This window comes from Hoplias malabaricus, chromosome 4, assembly GCF_029633855.1.
Source record: "Hoplias malabaricus isolate fHopMal1 chromosome 4, fHopMal1.hap1, whole genome shotgun sequence".
Lineage (NCBI taxonomy): Eukaryota > Metazoa > Chordata > Actinopteri > Characiformes > Erythrinidae > Hoplias > Hoplias malabaricus.
In genome coordinates, this window is record NC_089803.1 from 38,372,687 (window position 1) to 38,392,500 (window position 19,814).

Below are 19,814 nucleotides of genomic sequence, written 5' to 3' on the forward strand. Positions count from 1 at the left end.
AGTGAAGCCTCTCTGTCTCCCTCTTTTCTGTGTCTAGTTTATCCGGACTCTGGAGGCTCGCCCAGACTTCAATGCAAGGGCTAAGGTGTATTTTGCATCTCTGCTGACTGTGGCTCTTCATGGAAAGCTAGAGTACTACACAGACATCATGAGGACTCTACTGCTGGGCCTTATGGAGGAGTATGTGCAGAGTAAAAACCCAAAACTCATGCTGCGCAGGTGAGCTAACACAACCACAAAACTTCTCAACACCAAATAAAGCGTATCTTAATCCTTGGTAGAATCCTGCTTAAATTTTATGCTGGATTATATACGGCACGCTGTATTGTACTTTGTTGCCAGACTTTTTGCACAGTATAAAAAACTGCTACTGCTGTTCATGTTGCTTACTCCTCAGCACATTTGGAACAAATCCCTCATGAGCTCAGATTAGGATCAGATAACAATAGCTCTGGCTTTGCCATGTTCGCCATTATTTTTAGCCATTTGTTGATCTGCCACTCTTTCCTGGTTTAATTATAATTCTCCTCAATCAGCCGATGATCCACAGTAATTACCCCTCTCTCTGATTATCCCTTAAGTGTTCATTAGCAGCTAATCGGTAACATTTGGAGCATTTTGAAGTAAAAGAGCAAGCAGTAATTGGTTAGAAAACAGTGTATGTGTGTGTGTGTGTGTGGGGGGGGGTTTCTTTTCAAGGTCAGAAACAGTGGTGGAGAGGATGCTGTGCAACTGGATGTCCATCTGCCTCTACCAGTTCCTGAAGGTAATACAGGCTTACAAGCAATAGTCTTCTTCTTTGTGATTGTATCAGGTTTAAGGTTGACATTTCAGGGGATGGCAATATGGCAATATTATACTGTATCGTAATAAATTACCCTCTCCAAGGTTTGTAGATATTCAGCTATTTTAGCTACGCCATGTTCACACATTTCTGACACTGGTTTTAGAGCTTATAAGGTTTATATAATTTACAAATTGTATAATTTGGTGCGGGCGACACGGTGGCGCAGCAGGTAGTGTCGCAGTCACACAGCTCCAGGGGCCTGGAGGTTGTGGGTTCGATTCCCGCTCCGGGTGACTGTCTGTGAGGAGTTGGTGTGTTAACACACCAACTGTCTGTGAGGAGTTGGTGTGTTCTCCCCGTGTCCACGTGGGTTTCCTCCGGGTGCTCCGGTTTCCTCCCACAGTCCAAAAACACACGTTACAGGTGGATTGGCGATTTGAAAGTGTCCGTAGGTGTGAGTGAATGTGTGTGTGTCTGTGTTGCCCTGTGAAGGACTGGCGTCCCCTCCAGGGTGTATTCCCGCCTTGCGCCCGATGATTCCAGGTAGGCTCTGGACCCCCCGCGACCCTAAATTGGATAAGCGGTTACAGCTAATAGATGGATGGATAATTTGGTGCATTGACTTTATGGTGTGACTGCTATTGAGGTTTAAGTCACCATGCTCTGTCCCTAGCTTTGGTTAGTCCCAGTGCTTTGAAGAAGTGGAAAATGATTCTATGAAATGATTGAGTTTCATCCAATAACTTTGTCTGAACTGGACTCAGATTTGTGATCCAGAAATAATCTTCTGTGATCTCACTAATGTCCATATGGCTGAATGCCATCAAATCCTTACTTGAAAGTTATTTTATCTTGCCTAAAGGCTTCCTATTGGAATAATTCATTTATTCATTCATAATCTGTAATCGCTTATCCAGTTCAGGGTTGTAGTGGGTCAGGAGCATACCCAGAATCAGTGGGCACAAGGCAGGAACACACCCTGAAGTGGGTGCCAGTCCTTTGCAGGGGAAAGCAGTGCTTGAACTCACAACCCCAGGACCCTGGAGCTGTGGCAGCAACACTACTTGTTGCACCACTGTGCAATCCCATTGGAATTAATTATCATCATCATTTTCTTCTCCGCTTCTCCATTTCAGGGTCGCGGTGGGAATTAATTATGTTTTATTAAATATTGTGCACTGCAAAACCTCAATCATTGCTTTCTTAATTGTATATATTCTAGTATAGGTTCTGCTAAAATATCTCAAATCTCAGAAAAAATTAAATATAATGATACATGTTGTAAATTAGTTTATTGTAATGTTGTATTTTTGCCATGTCACCCATTGGTAGTCATAACCTTTTAAAAACACATTAAGCTTCCATCAGCACTTTAGGGCACAACATGTCTTGATGCTGATCTAACAGATCATATATTCAAATATGACCATTATTATATACAGTTTTATAAACATATGTATGTGACATTTTCTTATTACAAAAGGCTTTTGAGCAGTCATTGTGTTATCTAAATTATTCTAACTCCCTTTGGTCTCAGGTGCATCATCTTTGGACCCTTAAAGGCTGTTAAAACCTGATGAATCATGTTTTTATCCATGATTATGATGATGATAATGATTGTCATATTTAATAAATGTCAAGATTCTCTGAGTCTGCAGGGTATTATTAGATGTCAGTCAGCACTAGAGATGGGTATAATGACTTAAATGGTCAAGGCTTATGTGAGGTGATGAACAGATGTGTGAATCAGAGACATTCACATTTTGCACACTATGGAATATAATATGTATAATTATTTAGAATATGCAGTTATAAACCACCCCAGAAGTCAGTGGGACAAGAGGAAATCATTGCAGGTAGGTAGCTGAGCTCACTTTTTAAGAGGTTGTATGTGCTTTGTTTGTTGTATCTCTAGGACTCTGCAGGTGAACCACTGTATAAACTCTTCAGAGCCATAAAGCATCAGATAGAGAAAGGCCCAGTTGATGCAAAAGTGAAGAAGGCTAAGTACACCCTCAATGACACGGGTCTGCTTGGTGATGATGTGGAGTACTTAATGCTGGTAAGGGCTTTGAATAAGGGAGTGTTGCTTAAGGGGCGTAATCATTTTGAAAAGTTCACACAAAACTAGAGTTATCTCTATAATTACTGGCAACATTGGTAAAGATGGGAAATTAAATATAACAAAGGAATCATATTAGCTCACTCTTTGCTCAGTCACTGAAACCAGTGACTGAATGAAAGCAAATTAGGAAAAAAAAATGAAAAAACACAGAAATATATTAAATGCCCATTTTGAATGTGATGCCAGCAACACATTCCAAAATAGTTTGGATTGGGCAACAAAAGGCTGGTAAAACTGTGTAATGCCATGAAAATAAATAAATAAACAACCCACACATTAGGTTAAATGAAAACGTGATAATAACATAACAGTGTATAACAAAAGAATCTGAAAGAGGCTGTGTCTTTCAGAAGTAAAGATGGGGAGGGGTTCACCACTTTGTGAAAGACTTTGTGAAAGGGGAAAATACTGAAACAAGTCAAGATTCATGTTTTTCAACTCCAAATATCTTCATTTACCGTTTGTCATATAAACATATTATATCATTGCATCCACAAATGCAAATTAAACCTCTCATAGAAAGACAAAAAAATATAAAGCGTCCAGGAATATTGCCAAACTCTCTGGGCCAGAGCTCATTTATGATGGACGGAGGTGACGTTGGGAAGTGGCCTGTGGTCCAAGAAATAAAAATTTGAAATTCTTTTTGGAAATTAAGGATCCTTTAGGGTGGGACCATCTAGCTTATTATAAACGCACAGTTCATAAGACAGCATTCATGATTGTAGGGTTGTATGTCAGGCCACATGGCATGGGTAACTTGCACATCTTTGAAGGCACCATTAATGCTTAATGATATATACAGAATTTGGAGCTAGGTGCTGCCATCCAGACAGCATTTTTCTTTTGTGGAACAAAAGGCTAATACACATCCTGCATGGATTACAACAGCATTGTCTCATAGCAAAAGATAGGTGCTAAACTAGTTAAAACTTGTAGCAAATATTTGGTGCATTATGAAATTAAAAATAATATAACATGACCTCAATTTGTTGAGCAGCTGAAATCCAAGAAAACAAACAAAAAAGAAAAAAAAGGAAAACAGTTAACTTTCAAAACTACAGCAATTGGTCTCCTCAGTTCCCAAACACGTACTGATTGTTGAGTGTTGTTAAAAAATGAAGTGATAAACATGCTTCTACTCAAAGGTTTTTTGAAACGTGTTCAAATTGAATTTAATATGTTAAAATATATCAGTTTCAACATTTGAAATGTCGTCTTTGTACTATTTTCAATTAAATTTGAATGATTTGCACATCATTACACTTATTTATTTATATTTAATTTATGTGTAATTTCTCAATGTATTGATAAATTATATGATAGAGATAATTGAATAGAGTCATGGTGAAATTCAGGATTTCTTGATGCTTATATGAGGGTATAGGTCAGAAATATACTTCCATAATAATCAGGGTTAGAGTCATGTCTGTACCCCTCCTTCAGGGTTAAGTCATATAACCTTTAACCTGTTGCTATAGAACCTGCAGGTGCTGGTCCAGGGAGAGGGTCCAGATATCACTCCAGTGAAGGTCCTCGACTGTGACACGATCTCTCAGGTGAAAGAGAAGATCATTGAGCAAGTTTATAAAAACCTGCCCTACTCCCAGAGGCCAAAAGTGGAGAGTGTCACACTTGGTAAGTCTCCCACACTGTGTTTGTGTGTGTCTGTGCGTGTCTTTCGGTGTGTGTGTACTGCTGGCATTTCATGTTTTAAAACTCTATATACAATGGCCTGGCCATGACTCAGCTGGTGTGTTGATTGTGCTTGAGGAATGAATAGCTTAGATTTTCAAACAGGTATAGATCCTGGAAATACAGAATAATTTCAAACATCTTGCTGCCTTAACGTCTAGAGGGAAAAAAAGGCAGAATATATGTGGTATGTCAATAAATCAAGATAAGGAGAAATCAAGCCTGACTATCAGAGGCTGTGTTTGTGTAGCATACATGATATTTTAAAAGCCTAGTTTGGTATGTGTTTATGAAAGGCATGGTTAATTTGATTTAAACCATTTCAAATTGATTTGGGCCAAATGCCAGGACAATCCATTTCACTATTTCTGTTTAAGAGGTTGACACATTTGAATTGGCAGAAACTGTTCTCAGTGCATGATGCAATATATGAATCATTACAGCCTTAGTCTTTGCTATGAGTCCCCAAATCACTTCAGATGAATTATGACTTAGTTAAGGTGAGCCCTGGTGAAATATAGGGTAATCTACATGTTACCTGTCTTTCACTAATGTGTGCACCAATGTGCTTTTGGTCACATAGTAAATATGTGTTGTATGACAGTGTTTAGGAGGCATTGCTTGTCTGTGGTAGAATCAACAGGATTCACACAAGGGCAGCTAAGAAGTTTTGGCCTAACTTTGTTATTAAAAGGAGAGATAGAGGACTTTGAGAGTAACTGGGGTGAAATTAGTACCAAAATATTAATTTTACCTTTAGTCTATTAACAATAATTTGTTTAAATTAATTGTGGGCCACTGAATTAGAAATATGTGAAAGAAAAAACAACAAACATATGGATAAGGGGTTAATTAAAGCCGATGTTCAGCTTTTAACTGAACACAGCTTTGTAGATTTCATGTTGCACTGTCCGTCTGATGCAATACACTGAAAGATAAAAATTTTTTCCTTTTCACAGAGTGGCGCCCTGGCTCTACAGGACAGATTCTGTCTGATTTGGATGTGACCTCCCAGAAAGAAGGCAGATGGAGACGACTTAACACACTAGCTCACTATAATGTGAGTATCACTAAAAAAAAATTCTCCCATCAGCTTTTAAGCCTAGCAGTTCAGCTGTTAAGTTCCAGAGCATAAGTTTCAAATGCATAGAAATTGAGCATAAATACTCATGCCTGTCTTTCAGGTTCGGGACAATGCCACACTGGTTCTTTCCAGGGTTTTGCATACACAGCAGTCATATGATCAAAACCATGACAACCACGAGGAGAGTAAGTGTAAATTATTACATCTTTAGGATTATTACTCTGGATTGTAGAGTCGCCCACTGTTAATTTGCGTGCATGTGCTTACTGTGGTACATATTGCTTTGTGGCACAGATGAAACACATCAACACCTGCTTTTTGGGCCTACATAATCCTGTCTTTCCCTCATAGGAAATGCCTTGCTGGAGGATGATAAAGTGTTCCATCTGGTCAGGCCAGCAGATGAGCTGGATGAGATGAAGTCGAAGAGAGGCAGCATAAAGGATAAGTCCATGACCAAAGCCATCACTGAGATCTATCTCACTCGCTTACTCTCGGTCAAGGTAGACACCAGCAACAACTCATCTGTTTCCTGAAAAATATATCCTATATTACACATCAAACTCAGGGAAGATATTCAAATAAATATTACAGGCAATTTTCAACCAAATCTGGCATGAAATCTCAAAGCACAATGCTACTGGGTGTAAAGTCCTTAAGTTTTGCTAAACAAATATTTTCCACAAAAGACCACATGCACAACAATAACTCCTTGCAATCGAGTCATATTAAAGTGCTCAAATCCCACAGGATTGTTTGATTCTCTCTGAGATCTTGCATCAACTTATGCTACCCATACATGAAGAATTTGAAATGACCCTGAAAAGACATAAAAACTTAAGTCTGAAATACTCTCACAGCTAAAGACAATTAGTTTTTATTAAAGCCTGGGTGTCTTGTAAGACATTTGTATGAGATAAGATAAAAAAATGTGACAATGTTGTTAATTTTAAAAAATGATATTAAACATGGTTGATTTAATTGAAATGTCAAGACAGGAACAAAACTGACTTAAGTTTACACCAAATCGTAGAGACAACAAAACATTTTCATGATTTTATTCTGACTTTGGAAAATTCTCTGCTACTGAAATTGTTTGGAAAATCATTTGGTTTTAGGCCTGCATTGAAAAGTGTCAGTTTACTTCATTCCCTAATAAAAGGTATGAATATGTACCTTTGAGGGTAACACCACAGAGACAACAAAAGGTACCATCACAGTGACAGGTTTTCTGTGATTGAGAAATTATTAATGTTGAATTTCAACATACTTTTGTTATCACCAGATCGGTAGATAGCTGCAATTTGTCATGTTCTGAAGTAATCTGCTGTCCCTGAGCTTCTTCCAGTGTTGGTTCTCTGCTTGGTCTTTTAATGGGCCGCATTTGGTAATATGTGTCAACTTTAGAGGTTGTTCTGAGGAATCGAAGCTTGTCTAAATTTCATCTGCCCTGTTTGTGGAAATGCAGTCCCGTGTGATTGACTGTCTGATGTGTATTCATGCATCCTCTGCAGCAAATTGGGCAATTAGCGGAAGTTTCACCTAAGGCTGCATTAAGTGAGGGTTTGAAACCCAGCGGAGTAAACAAGGGAAGAGTCTTCACTGGGGAACACATGTGTTGTAGTCTGGCTGGCTCTCAGCACAAATCAATATATTTTCAAGGTGGTTGTGCATGACTGTTGGATACCTCTGGCATAAAGATTAGCATGGCCTTCTGATGAGTGTGCTAAGGTTATGGCCATCTGACATTTTCACAGATTGAGAATCAAGCAGTAAAATGTCATCATTTTCCAATATGTCATGATATTGTTTTATAGACATGAGATTTCAGCATATAGACAGGATTTTTTTGTGCAGTTTACTTAATAAATTCAGCTTTAATTCCTGCAGCTATATTTCTGGAATTGTTTCAGGGGCCATGCATGTAACCCTCTCATGATTTAATATTGTTTATAGGGCATTTCCAGTGTGTAAGTGTTGTCACCTCATAAGTCCATTACTTTACCTCCACTCAGCCCTTAGGTTTGTTGTCTTTTTTCTTTCTCTGTGTCCTGGGAAATGTCTTAGTTTGCATAATTTGTGCAGACTTTGTGTATTGCTCCCTCTCTCTCTCTCTCTCTCTCTTCCAGTGGTGAGAAGATGTTTTATGGTTGTGATGATCTGTTCAAAACAAAGCAAAGCAGATTAGTGTGTGATATGATATGCAGTGTCTAAGTGTGATGTGTCTCTTAACACCCATGTGTGTTTTTCAGGGCACGCTGCAGCAGTTTGTGGACGACTTCTTTCGCAGTGTTCTCTGTTCAGGAACCGTGGTGCCGCCTGCTGTTAAGTATTTTTTTGACTTCCTGGATGAGCAGGCCTTAAAACATGAGAATGTGGATGAGGAGACCATCCACATCTGGAAGACCAACAGGTATGAATGTGTAGTTGAAAGATTAATTGTTTTATTTCAAAATCATAATTTGAACATGTCCGATTTCAGTTGCAAATGCAATACTACCCTGGAGCACAATGGACACATAATTAAAGGCAGTACTGATACTGATTCATTTATTTACCAAGATGAATCTTTCTGCACAAAATAGATTAATAACTGTCTTTTTGACCAACATTGGTCCATTTTATCAGGATGTCTGATAAATATACATTGTTTAGTTGAGGATCACTTTTTAATGAGTTAACCAAACGTTTTCCTTGGCTAAATAGTGTATAAATATATTATTAACAAAGATACTGGAAATTGGACGTTTATTTGCTGATCATTGTATTATTGCAATGAGTTTACACTCAAAAGAAACTACTATTTCCAAGCTACTCAGTATTCATTTTTTTATATTTTCAAGTATTAAATTGAAGGAGAGCTTTTGTCTGTTATTACAATTCTTATATTGGAGACAAGGGTTTTTATTTTTTATTTTTTGGACTGTGATGAAATAATGTGGATGGGATACACAGGAGAGAATTAAATTGGTGCCAACCAACCCCACTTTCCATAATGAAATTAAAAGAATTCATTTCAAAAGTGTGTTGTTCTTAAATTTAAACTCAGGGGACTTTAGCTGTATAGCTGTAGCTTCATTCATTTTCTGTAACTGCTTATCCAGTCCAGGGTCGTGTGTCCAGAGCCTACCTGGAATCATTGGGCGCAAGGCGGGAATACACCCTGGAGGGGGCGCCAGGCCTTCACAGGGCAACACAGACACACACAGACATTCACACCTACGGACACTTTTGAGTCACCAATCCACCCACCAAGGTGTGTTTTTGGTTTGTGGGAGGAAACCGGAGCACCCGGGGGAAACCCACGCAGACACATGGAGAACACACCAACTCCTCACAGACAGTCACCTGGAATGGGAATCGAACCCACAACCTCTAGGCCCCAGGAGCTGTGTGACTGCAACACTACCTGCTGCGCCACCATGCCGCCCTAGCTGTAGCTTTTATATATATATATAAGATTTCCAAAAAGTGTCACAACACCCTAATAATCTTAACAAAATAGTGCAATATGATTACCTATCAACACCTCTGTAGCCACATCTCATCACTAGTGTGTGACTCTAGTACTTGAAGAGACAATGCACTGTGCAGCTCTGTGTGGGAGTGATTGTTTTTTACTCACTCACACATTCATCCCCTCACTCATGTCCTGCAGGAGTGTGACCTGCTCTTTTACATTCATAGTATCTCTTCTTCTCATGGGACCTCGCCGCATAAATTAACGTCAGCTCTGTGTTTGTTTATTCGCGCTGATGAGTCGCCGTGGCCGCAGTAAGATTGACGGCCGTTAGAGAGACGTGAATGTGGATGATGAGCAATATCATCAGTGCTGCTCACTTCACATGCTTGTTTTGTTCCCTAAACCAGCAGAGACCGCTCCTATTAAATATGAATGCGCCAAAGAGCCAAACAAACATGGTAATTACGTCCCTGGTTAATTTAATTGTGCTGTTATTACACACTCTTTTTATTTTGTTGTTGTTCTCTCACAGCGCACAGGGATGCAGCTAGCCGATATATATTCCAAAATTGCCCATCTCAATTAGTTTGCCTTTAAAACGCATGACAGAGTGCAGGGGCAGGAGCTATTTTGGGCCTGTTTGTAATTCTGTGGCAACGCTACAGTGGATGGGCTGTGTGCTCTCTTGTGTATTAGAGTTTTTATGTGTGCGTGTGTGAGTGTTTCTGCAGCCACTGGAGTGTGTTTGTGTGGTTGGGGGTGGTTGCGTGGGTGCTGGAGCGTGTAGAGAGGTTTGTGCTTAGCATACGCACGTTTCTTTGCTCCCAGTGTGAGAGTTCAAAGAAAGCATTGGTTAAAATGTGTAATTTTCCTTGTACAGTAGGAATGCACTCTCAGGTCAATGATGAATAGCAGGGATGTTCAGAATTCCGTTTGTGGCTGCAGGCCTCATATCCGAGGAGCTGATAAGCAGCGCAGTGCTCAGCAGAGCCGCACTCATTACATCTCCTCACAACTTCCTTCATTCTAACAGTTCACAATATTAAGAAGCCCAGCCATCAGGGGAGTCTCACACAGAGCTGGACCTCCTGATCTGTTCATTCAGGCCTCAGTCTCTGAATGCCATGTACTATGGTAATGTGCCAATTACCAAGTTCACTTCTCTTCTCTTCTCTTTGCTTCTCTTCTTTTCTCTTCCTTCTTGTTTTTTCTGCTGTTTTTCTCTTTCCCTCTTCTCTCTACAGTCTCCCTCTAAGGTTCTGGGTGAACATTCTGAAGAATCCTCATTTCATCTTTGATGTACACGTGACAGAAGTGGTTGATGCCTCGTTATCGGTCATTGCTCAGACCTTCATGGACGCCTGCACTAAATCTGAGCACAAACTCAGCAGGGTGAGACAAATGGGCTCCATTTCTGCGCTCATCAGAAACCACTTTTGCCTTCTCTGTTAACTATCTGAATGTAGGATTTGAAAATGTGGGCCCTGTGGGCCCAGATTCATTTTAACGCAGAAAGAATATAAAATCAACATTTTTTACTGTAGTGAGCACATATAATGATATTTTTCCATGACAGGACTCACCCAGCAACAAGCTTCTCTATGCAAAGGAGATCTCCTCGTACAAGAAGATGGTGGATGAGTACGTTTTATTATCCTAATCTTGTGTATAATGTGTTTCTTTTAAGAAATATCAGTGTCAAGCTTGTGGTGTGCGGACTGACGGATGCGGACGCACACGCTAATAACACAGACTTTATTTTACAAGAAATTAACAAAACAAACATAAACAAACTCGAGGGCAAACACGAAGCGAGGAAAGAACAAGACTAAGAACGAGAACCAGAAACAACATGACTAGGGATTCTAACAAATAGAGCACTTGAAACAACATGAGAATAACATGGGCCGAAACAGTACAATGAACAAATGAACGACAACAGGAAGTGAGGGAAGGGGACTTAAATGCAAAACACAGACGAGACGCACCTGAGACAAATAACGAGGGTGACGTAAAAGAGGCGGAGACGAAGGCAGAGACAAAGGCGGAGACGTGGACAATAACAGACAGACAGAGCCACATGGTGGGGGAAAACAAACAAGATTGGGCCAGGATGTGACAATCAGTTATTCAACAGCATTAACAAGGTAGTGTGTTAATATAAAAATGTTAGGAGTATATTTAATAAACAGACAACAACAGGCTAAAATTCTAACTTGTCCTGAAGTGCTAAATCCAGACATTATTGAAAAAAATGAATGAAAAATATTAAAGAGCATTAGTGTAATTTGCTAAATATCTTTTGAACTTACAGAAATTAGAACACACATTTGACACAGGGATTTTTCAGAATGTTAATGGCACTGAAGCCACCAGCCCATTAAATAGTTCTCATAATTATATGGCATGGCATATAATTAGAAGGACTGTTTAGTGGATTGGTGGCTACAGTGTCTAGAGCACGCTGAGGAAGACCCTGTGCTATTTTGTGTACGCTCTAAAAATTTTTGGCATATTATATTTCTGTTTTCCAATATTTTTTCTATTAGTGTTATATTTATTAGCTATTATTTGACATTGATTTGTGAAGCCATGGTTAGATCCACTCAATGGTAGGTGATGCATGATATTCACATTTATTCATGAAAATAAGTAGCATGAGCCAGTATGAGTTTTTGTAAAATGTAAGTGGCTAGTGTTTCAGAATATTCTCACTATCCAAAAATATATGTAACTCAATAATTGTAACTTTATAGCAGAAAAATATTCTTAAATCATAATTGAAAAGGCATGTCTTAATGTAACCAGGAAGACAAAAAAATAGTAAAATCTCTATTGGTCCAACTGTCATGAAATGTTCTTTTTTTCTGTTTTGGTCTATTTTTTTTCTACATCATTGGAACATGGAAGGTGTCCTTTGGATTGTGTAAAACATTCTTGAAAAACTGACCAATTTAAATGTCCCTAAATGACTTAGAATAAAACCTCTCCTCATTACGTTGCATTTCAGGTAAAGAAGGTTTTTGCTGTCCTCTGTAAAACTGCCTCTATGAACGTACTTTTTTCTTCTTTCTTTTTTCTTTTTTGACAGCCACTATATGTTTCTTCTTTTTGCTGACTGCTGGTTCTTGTACCAGAAGTTTTATCTTTGATGTTTGAAAGAAACTTACATCACAGGACCAGCACGTTTAAAAGCAGGAAGTGTCTGCATATTTAGCCTTATAAAACTCATAGATAATAAAATGATTGTGTCTATCCTGCAGATACTACAGAGGAATCCGACAGATGGTACCAGTCAGTGACCAAGACATGAACACACACTTGGCTGAAGTGTCTCGGGTGAGAATGGCCTCTTTCTGGTTGCCTCTTTTTTTAAATGAATACTGTGGGGGATAAAATATAAACATTAAAGAAAGTAATGATTACTGCATGTGATTCTGTTTAATGCTGACCTATTGTGTTGTGTAGGCTCACACAGACAAACTTAATACACAAGTGGCCCTCCATCAGCTGTACCAGTACGCAAGCAAATACTATAAAGAGGTAAACATTCCTGCACACAAGGCCAGTATATTGTATGTTAATCATTGTTGGCCTTTGCAACACCAGATATTACTTAAGAGGCTGTAAACTGGAAATAAGAGTTAAGACAAGTTGTGTTTAGATGAATTAATATTAAGATTAAGGAACTTGAGAGAGAGAGAGTTTTGAGGCTGTGACATAGTCTGGAGCTCATTCATTCATTCATTGTCTGAAACAGCTTATCCAATTCAGGGTCGCGGTGGGTCTGGAGCACACCCAGAATCATTGGGTGCAAGTCGGGAACACACCCTGGAGGGGGCACCAGTCCTTCACAGGGCGACACACACACATTCACCCACACACTCACACCTACGGAAACTTTTGAGTCGCCAATCCACCTACCAACGTGTGTTTTTGGTTTGTGGGAGGAAACCGGAGCACCCGGAGGAAACCCACGCGGACACATGGAGAACACACCAACTCCTCACAGACAGTCACCTGGAGCGGGACTAGGACCCACAACATTTAGGTCCCTTAATAATTGTATTATTATTTTATTATTTATTATTGTATTATGTATTATTATTATTGTATTATTATTTTAGCCAACCATAACTAAAAACATTTTAGTATTGTTTTAGTCAGTTAATATTCACGAATATTTTGCCTAATTATAGTCATGTATTTTTTAAGGTTTTTCTGTTTTAGAGGTATGATTTCTTACTAACTTTCATAAAGAATAGCTTAAAAGTTGTTACATTTAAAAACAGGTTCAACCAGGTCTGAATCATTGACCGACAGTTGATAAAAGTGATACCCAAATTAAAAATCAACTCTTTGGGGGTTGAGTCCTCTTCACTCCATTTAACTTTGATTGTATTTTGCTGCTCTCACTGTGTTGTTCAGCGGGATGATGACGTTGGAACTATATTCTGAAAATAATTTTGAAAACGTCACAGCAGAATCTGCTCTATGTCGCATGACTATGAGCAAGAAAGAGGTATTTGTTTCTTTTTAAAATAGATTTGACTCAACATTTTAAACTAAATCTCTTCACAAACCTCTTACACATGGCACACTCTTCTTTGTGCCATGTGTAAAATGATTTCAGAATGTGGAATGTGCCCTGAACACAACAAACAGGTGGATGATTTCCTGTGATTTTCAAATCAGTTTTCGTTAACAAAATTAACACAGAAGTGGATACATGATGACCTCTCTGAACCTCAGTGAGCAATGCGTAAATACAAGGCAAATAGCATTCACACTCTAAAAGTATTAATATTTTGCCTTTACTATACAACCTTGATCAAATACACTGTGTTCCTAGGATGGACCCCCATTTATATTATGTGAGTAGTTTTAGAAGTACATATGCCTAGTAGCCAAAAAATGTAAGTACAATTTTACTGTGCAAGTAGTGCAACTCTCAGTCACTGACTTTCTCTCTTCATTCTCTCTTTCTACCTCAGATCGTCCTGTCTCTGGATGAAGACCCCGCAGCTCAGAGTAAGCAGCTGACAATGCGACTCCAGCAGATCGCTGCTGCACTCGAGAACAAAGTGACAGATCTCTAACCCTGCCACACAGAGATAGAGATAGAAAGAGAAACACAGACAGGGAAAGGGAGAAGGAGACGATGGAATTGAAACAAACTGCCAGAGGTTATGTTGGGCTCAAGTCTCTGGGGTAGGAAAAAAGATTATAAGAAAGAAAAAACAGAACAATTTAAAGAACAAAGCCCATAGAGTGTAATTAGCATTATTCTATAACCAGATGTTCAATTTCTTCCTGTGTAGAGAAAAAAAAGTTTTAAGAATTGTATTATATATTTTTTTTAATTGTGCAGTCTTTATGCGGAAAGCTTTATAAGGAGAAAATAACTTTTTAATGGACAGCCTTGTGTTGATTGTTTCTAAAGCCTCTGTGGATATGTGGGGGATATGCGGGGATGTGTGGGTGTGTGTTGGTGTGTGTGTATGTGTGTGTGGGAGTTGACTCCTGACTGCTAATTGCTCACACACAGGATGCCTAAATTCTGACCCAAAAGGGAGTTGCCCAGTCATCTGTATTGACCGTTGTGTGTGCGAGTGTGTTTGATTTTATGTAAGCTCACCTTGGGGTCATAACTTATTTATGTATTGTCCAACCAAACATCATCTGATGGACCCTGACTGGCAGGAAGTGGAGTGCTTTTTCAGCAGGTGGTGATTATATTTTTCTATTGATCCTCGGTGTGGACCTGCTGGTCTGATGGGGTCAGCTTCCATCAGAAGAAACACTGGAAAAGCCAATAACATGATTAATAGCACATTTCCTTCATATGCTCTTAACTCGTCAGAACAACATGGACCAACCTGAGCACAAAGAGATTCTGTTTAGGCAATAGCATTTCAACTTTAAAAAGCTCTGACACAAGGCATGCCATTTTTAGACATAGATGTATGTGTTTATTTGTACATCATTTGTTATCATTCATTTCAGAAATATGGTTGTTATTATTATATTGTGCAATGCAAATGTCACATATGATGTCTTATACATCTCTTAAATGGATGGCTATATTTTATGGTTTATGGTACCAAAATGTAACGTTGATGACAAATCATTTCATTGAAGATTAGAGCAAGTTTGTATTTCATACAAGATTAAGTACCATATTATCATGCACCATACTGAAAGAAATGCCACATTAAAGGGCCCATCACTTCTCACCCTGAATTTCCTTTGAATTTTAAACAAATGAAATATATACCTTTTTGATATGTAAACTCGGTTTCCGAATCCCAGCCCATACGCTCCGAATAATACAAACTAAATTACAAAAACTGCCTGTGTTGCTGTGTTATAGCAACTGTTTAATTTTATCCACCTCTATCGTCTATTAAGCTCTGCTTGTTCATGCTGAAGTTATAAAACGTATCTAACCTTGGAGCACTTTATAAATAAATAAGAACCAAGCTCATATACATTTAATAGACACAGTAACAAATGAGAGCCTGTTTAGTGCGAAGGAATAAATTGGGCTTGAGACACCCAACTAATGTCTTATGTAAACCTGAGGGGAAATAAATACAAGACAAATAAAGGATATGGGCCCTTTAATAGAAGCGTTTCCTTATTCTTTAAAGCTGCCCATTCGGGAGTTTTGTCCAGCAGGTGGCTTAAGCTGTGGCCAGCGAGGCTCAGTGCCAGTTTGTTACCATTTTTTCAAAAGCTCTGCTGAGCTCCAACCAGTGTGTGTGTGTGTGTGTGTGTGTGTGTGTGTGTGTGTCACTGCTGATGCTTTTACCTGGTGTTCCCTTTGATGGACTGATGGTTCCCTGATGAACAAAAATCTGTTGTGGCAGCTTTAAACACTGAATAACATTTCATACTTAAGTGTGATTCCTAATGGATCAGTCCTAGTCTTAATGGTGTGTAAGTAGCATTTCAGTATGATGTTAGTGAGGGAGAAGAGCACTCTTAAATAAGCAGCTGCTTTGGTACTAAACAGCAGCTAGACTATATGGTACTTCTTTAATGGCAAAAGAGCAATTTATAAAACCTACTGTTTATCTTTATGCTTTTAATTTTCTTTTTTTTTTTTAATATATATATATATATTTATGTTCATACTACTAGACGTCATAATATCTGTACCAAATACTGCAATACACAGCAATCCTTCTGACAGGTTTGAGTATTATATGTGTTTAGGTAGCCTTTTTAAAGATGGTGAACTTTACTTGTTCTTTTTATTTCTTCTCTTTATTTTGCTGTTGATCCAAAATCTCTCTCTCTCTCTCTCTCTCACTGCGATTGAGGTAAGGATTTGGGTCAAGAAAAACTTCCCTTAGATCACCATGAATCCTAGTTTGAGCCTCATCTTGAGCTGTATCTCTCAGGGCTTGAGCTGCCCTTGATTTGACTGCCAGATGGCTGAATTCTGGCCTTCAAATGGTGGGATTCCTGCTTACAGCGACGGTGGTCTGCTAGTGGACTCTGCGTCGCTGAGCAGCACGGAGCTTTAAGAAGAAGCCTTGCGGCGGTTGGCACTGCCCACTCAATTCCCCTCTGCTTTAATGAAACCAGCGGGAGACGCGTTTGATCTTAATTGCATGCAAGCTGCTGACACCATGCTTTTAAATATGCTCACAATATTCCTTACGAGTTTTTTTTTTCTTACTTTTCTGAAAATGGGAAGCGGAGGCCCAAGCCCTTAGAGCTCAGCGTAAAAGCTTCTTTAGCCTTTCTTTCACCAGAACGTGCCTTAATGATTATATTAAGTGTTACTACTATCGTTAATAATATCGATGATATGAAGTGGCGAAATGGCGAGTCTTTAGAGCTAGGGTGCTTGCAGTGTCTTTGCAGCTGTGGTGTTGACCGTGAGTAAGTGCAGTCATCATGCTAGGATCATTTGTGCTGTAGCCACAATGTGCCAATTAGGGTGATCACAAAGGAGGGAGAAGTTGGCAGTTTTTTTAATAAACGTGCATATCTTTTTTGGACGTTCGTGGTTTGTGCGTGTATGTGTGTGCGCGTGTGCCCTTTTGTAAACAAACATCCCTCTGGGAGCAAGCCCAGTCTGCTCTGAACTAAACAAAGCCGTGGTGAATGTAAGACCATTCCCCAGAAGCATCACCCGTTACACTTTTATTCCTGATCCAAAAGGAGGGTGTTGACTAGCGCTAGTGTTTCCCTCTATTGTGTTTATCCCCTTTAGTCTATCATTTCCATAGTGTGTATGAAAAAATATATATATACATATATATATCTATACTCGACAATGACCTTCTTACTGCTGTGCAGTTATTTTTATTCCTTCATGTCCTTATGATAATAATATATGCCTTTGTATTAAAGAAAAGCAAATCTGTCAACACTGTATTTCTCGTGTAATACTCCTATGCATTTTGAGGTCCAGGAAAAATGCCAGTATGTTGTGCTGTTATTGAGATGTTTTATTTTATTATTATTTTTTTCTATTTCTTTTCCCCCCCTTGTGAATGTGTAGTGATGTAAGATAGCTGGGACTGTATAAGGTACAGCAAAGGCAGGAGACTAAAGGCTAGCCGCGGCTTTTCCAGGCCCGGCCGCTCGGAACAGCTCTTACATGCCTAATCTGTTTGTACTGAAGTGCTCGCCACTCAGTGGGGGGGCAAGGCCTGAAAACACACCTTGCACCCTTACGTCAATAAAGAGACACTTCCATTTCATTGCTTCTCTCTCTCTCGTCCTTTTCTCGCTCAATGAACATTCTGCCACCTTAGCAATCTCCCAAGATAGTGTCGTTGCCATCAAGCTGTTATGTGACCTGTAAATGAGTTGCTTTTCTTATTAAGATGTCAGAAGAAGATGTCACTCAGGAGTTTTTTTGGAAGCCTAATGTCACTGCTTACCTTTAATAACCTTTCAAACAGCACACCATTATAGGAAATGTGCCAGTGCCAATTTGTTTGACTGGTACAATCTAATTTAGTGAAAGCGGGACAATAGAACAGAATGGGGCCATTTTTAAAACAAAAGATATCATAGTGACGGCAGCTGTTAGTGTGAGTTTTCCGTTAGTGTAAATGTGGCATTCTGTGTAGATTCATTCTGCAGTTGGGTCACATGAGATTGATTTAAACCTTCATTAAAATGGTTGACTTTTGGAAAATACAGTGGACGTGAATTTAATGTTAAAAATATTTGTACTGAATTTTGAAATGATTTTATGATTACAATGTAGGCAGAGATACACTTAATGGCCAAAAGTGTGTAGACACAGTTTGTAATAAGTAAGTTCAGACATTTCTGTGTACACATACAGTTTGTCAAATATCCTTAGAAAAGCATTTGGGGCAACTGTACATGAGCTCAAGGTCGACATGTCAATGCCATGTACAAGGTAAAAGGTTATATAGCCCCTTAGCACTGGGCTCTGGGGCAGTGCCGCTGTAATCTCTGGAGGGATGTAATGCCAGATACGTTTAGGATGAGCTGGAGTGGTGTTTGTTTGGGGCTATAAAGCAATGTTCTTGTGGTTAAATGGCATCTAAACTTCATAGAAATGCCTCAAGCTGTTACCGTAGCAAAGAGGAACAACTTAACTATTAAAACCCTTTGTTTTAGAAGAAACATTCAATGAGTGGGTGTTCAGAAGCCTCTGGTCATGAAGAAAATATAATAGATGCAATTTATCAAAAAATAAAAAAATAAAAACATTAAAATTAAAGATTGAGACCAACAGTCATAGCAATTTCAGTTGTGTGCTTTATTGCAAAATATAGAGTGTCTAAAGGAAGTCAAATACTTCTGCTGCTACTGTAAGTAACCGCAGGTTTCTTTCTCTGTATTAAATATTCTAGTGAGGTTAGACTTATTAGGTTCATTAAAAAAGGGGATCTGCATTAAGAAGCAGTGATTGTTATATAGAGAATAAACAGCTGGGTGTTACACTGAGACCCCCAGTGACGGCCTAAAAAAAGTTCATCTAAAGAAATTAATTAAATCACTGCGAAATAATGCGGGGGGGGGGGGGGGGTTATATTTAAATAAATGTAGAAAAGATGAAAGTAAGCATTGCCTGGTGCTTCATTCTCTAACAAACCTTGGAGCAGATGAGAGAAATATCAAAGAGAAGGCCGACTCCCATGAAACAAACCGAGCGATACAACAAGAGATATACACCCACCACCCACCCTAAAAAATGGAGGGGAAAAAAGAAAATCTTCAAGGGACAACATAATTACATTCTATTACTCAGAATCCCTTGTGTACACAGTAGACAGACATGTGGTCTCATAATATCATTGTAGTCTATAATTATAAGTGTGGCAATCTCACAGTTAAAAGTCTTCAAAGATTTTGATAATGCAGCAAATGTTATCTACAATACTGTGCAAAAGTCAGAGACTGATCTTTCATTTATTCAGTGCCAGAACCAAACGGCCATTATCATAAAGTTTCTCTTTGCCTCAGAAAAAGGCAAGAAATTTACATTTTCTAGAATACTATACAAAGTTCATCCTTTAATCTTAACCAACAAATTATAGTTGTCTCCAAAAAAAAGGGGTTTTAGCAAAGCAGTCACTGACATTGATTCCCCTTCAGAGAGATGCTAACATTCACACAAGTAACTACCCAAACATACCTCAGCTGCCTTGTACAT

At 38.9% G+C, this 19,814-nt stretch overlaps 1 protein-coding gene across 2 annotated transcripts in view; it reads left to right on the plus strand.

Moving 5' to 3' along the window:
- plxnb2b (plexin b2b) overlaps window positions 1–17,862 on the plus strand; it is a 164,766-nt gene extending 146,904 nt beyond the window's left edge. For both annotated transcript variants that reach the window (XM_066666959.1, XM_066666960.1), the window contains 13 exons: window positions 38–219; window positions 700–766; window positions 2,703–2,849; window positions 4,394–4,550; window positions 5,567–5,667; window positions 5,792–5,876; window positions 6,043–6,194; window positions 7,944–8,104; window positions 10,399–10,546; window positions 10,731–10,795; window positions 12,418–12,493; window positions 12,623–12,697; window positions 14,149–17,862. In XM_066666959.1, coding sequence (XP_066523056.1) covers window positions 38–219; window positions 700–766; window positions 2,703–2,849; window positions 4,394–4,550; window positions 5,567–5,667; window positions 5,792–5,876; window positions 6,043–6,194; window positions 7,944–8,104; window positions 10,399–10,546; window positions 10,731–10,795; window positions 12,418–12,493; window positions 12,623–12,697; window positions 14,149–14,253 — 1,521 coding nt within the window. In that variant the 3' untranslated portion in view covers window positions 14,254–17,862. The remainder of the gene's footprint in view (window positions 1–37; window positions 220–699; window positions 767–2,702; window positions 2,850–4,393; window positions 4,551–5,566; window positions 5,668–5,791; window positions 5,877–6,042; window positions 6,195–7,943; window positions 8,105–10,398; window positions 10,547–10,730; window positions 10,796–12,417; window positions 12,494–12,622; window positions 12,698–14,148) is intronic.
- The last annotated feature ends 1,952 nt before the right edge of the window (window positions 17,863–19,814 follow it).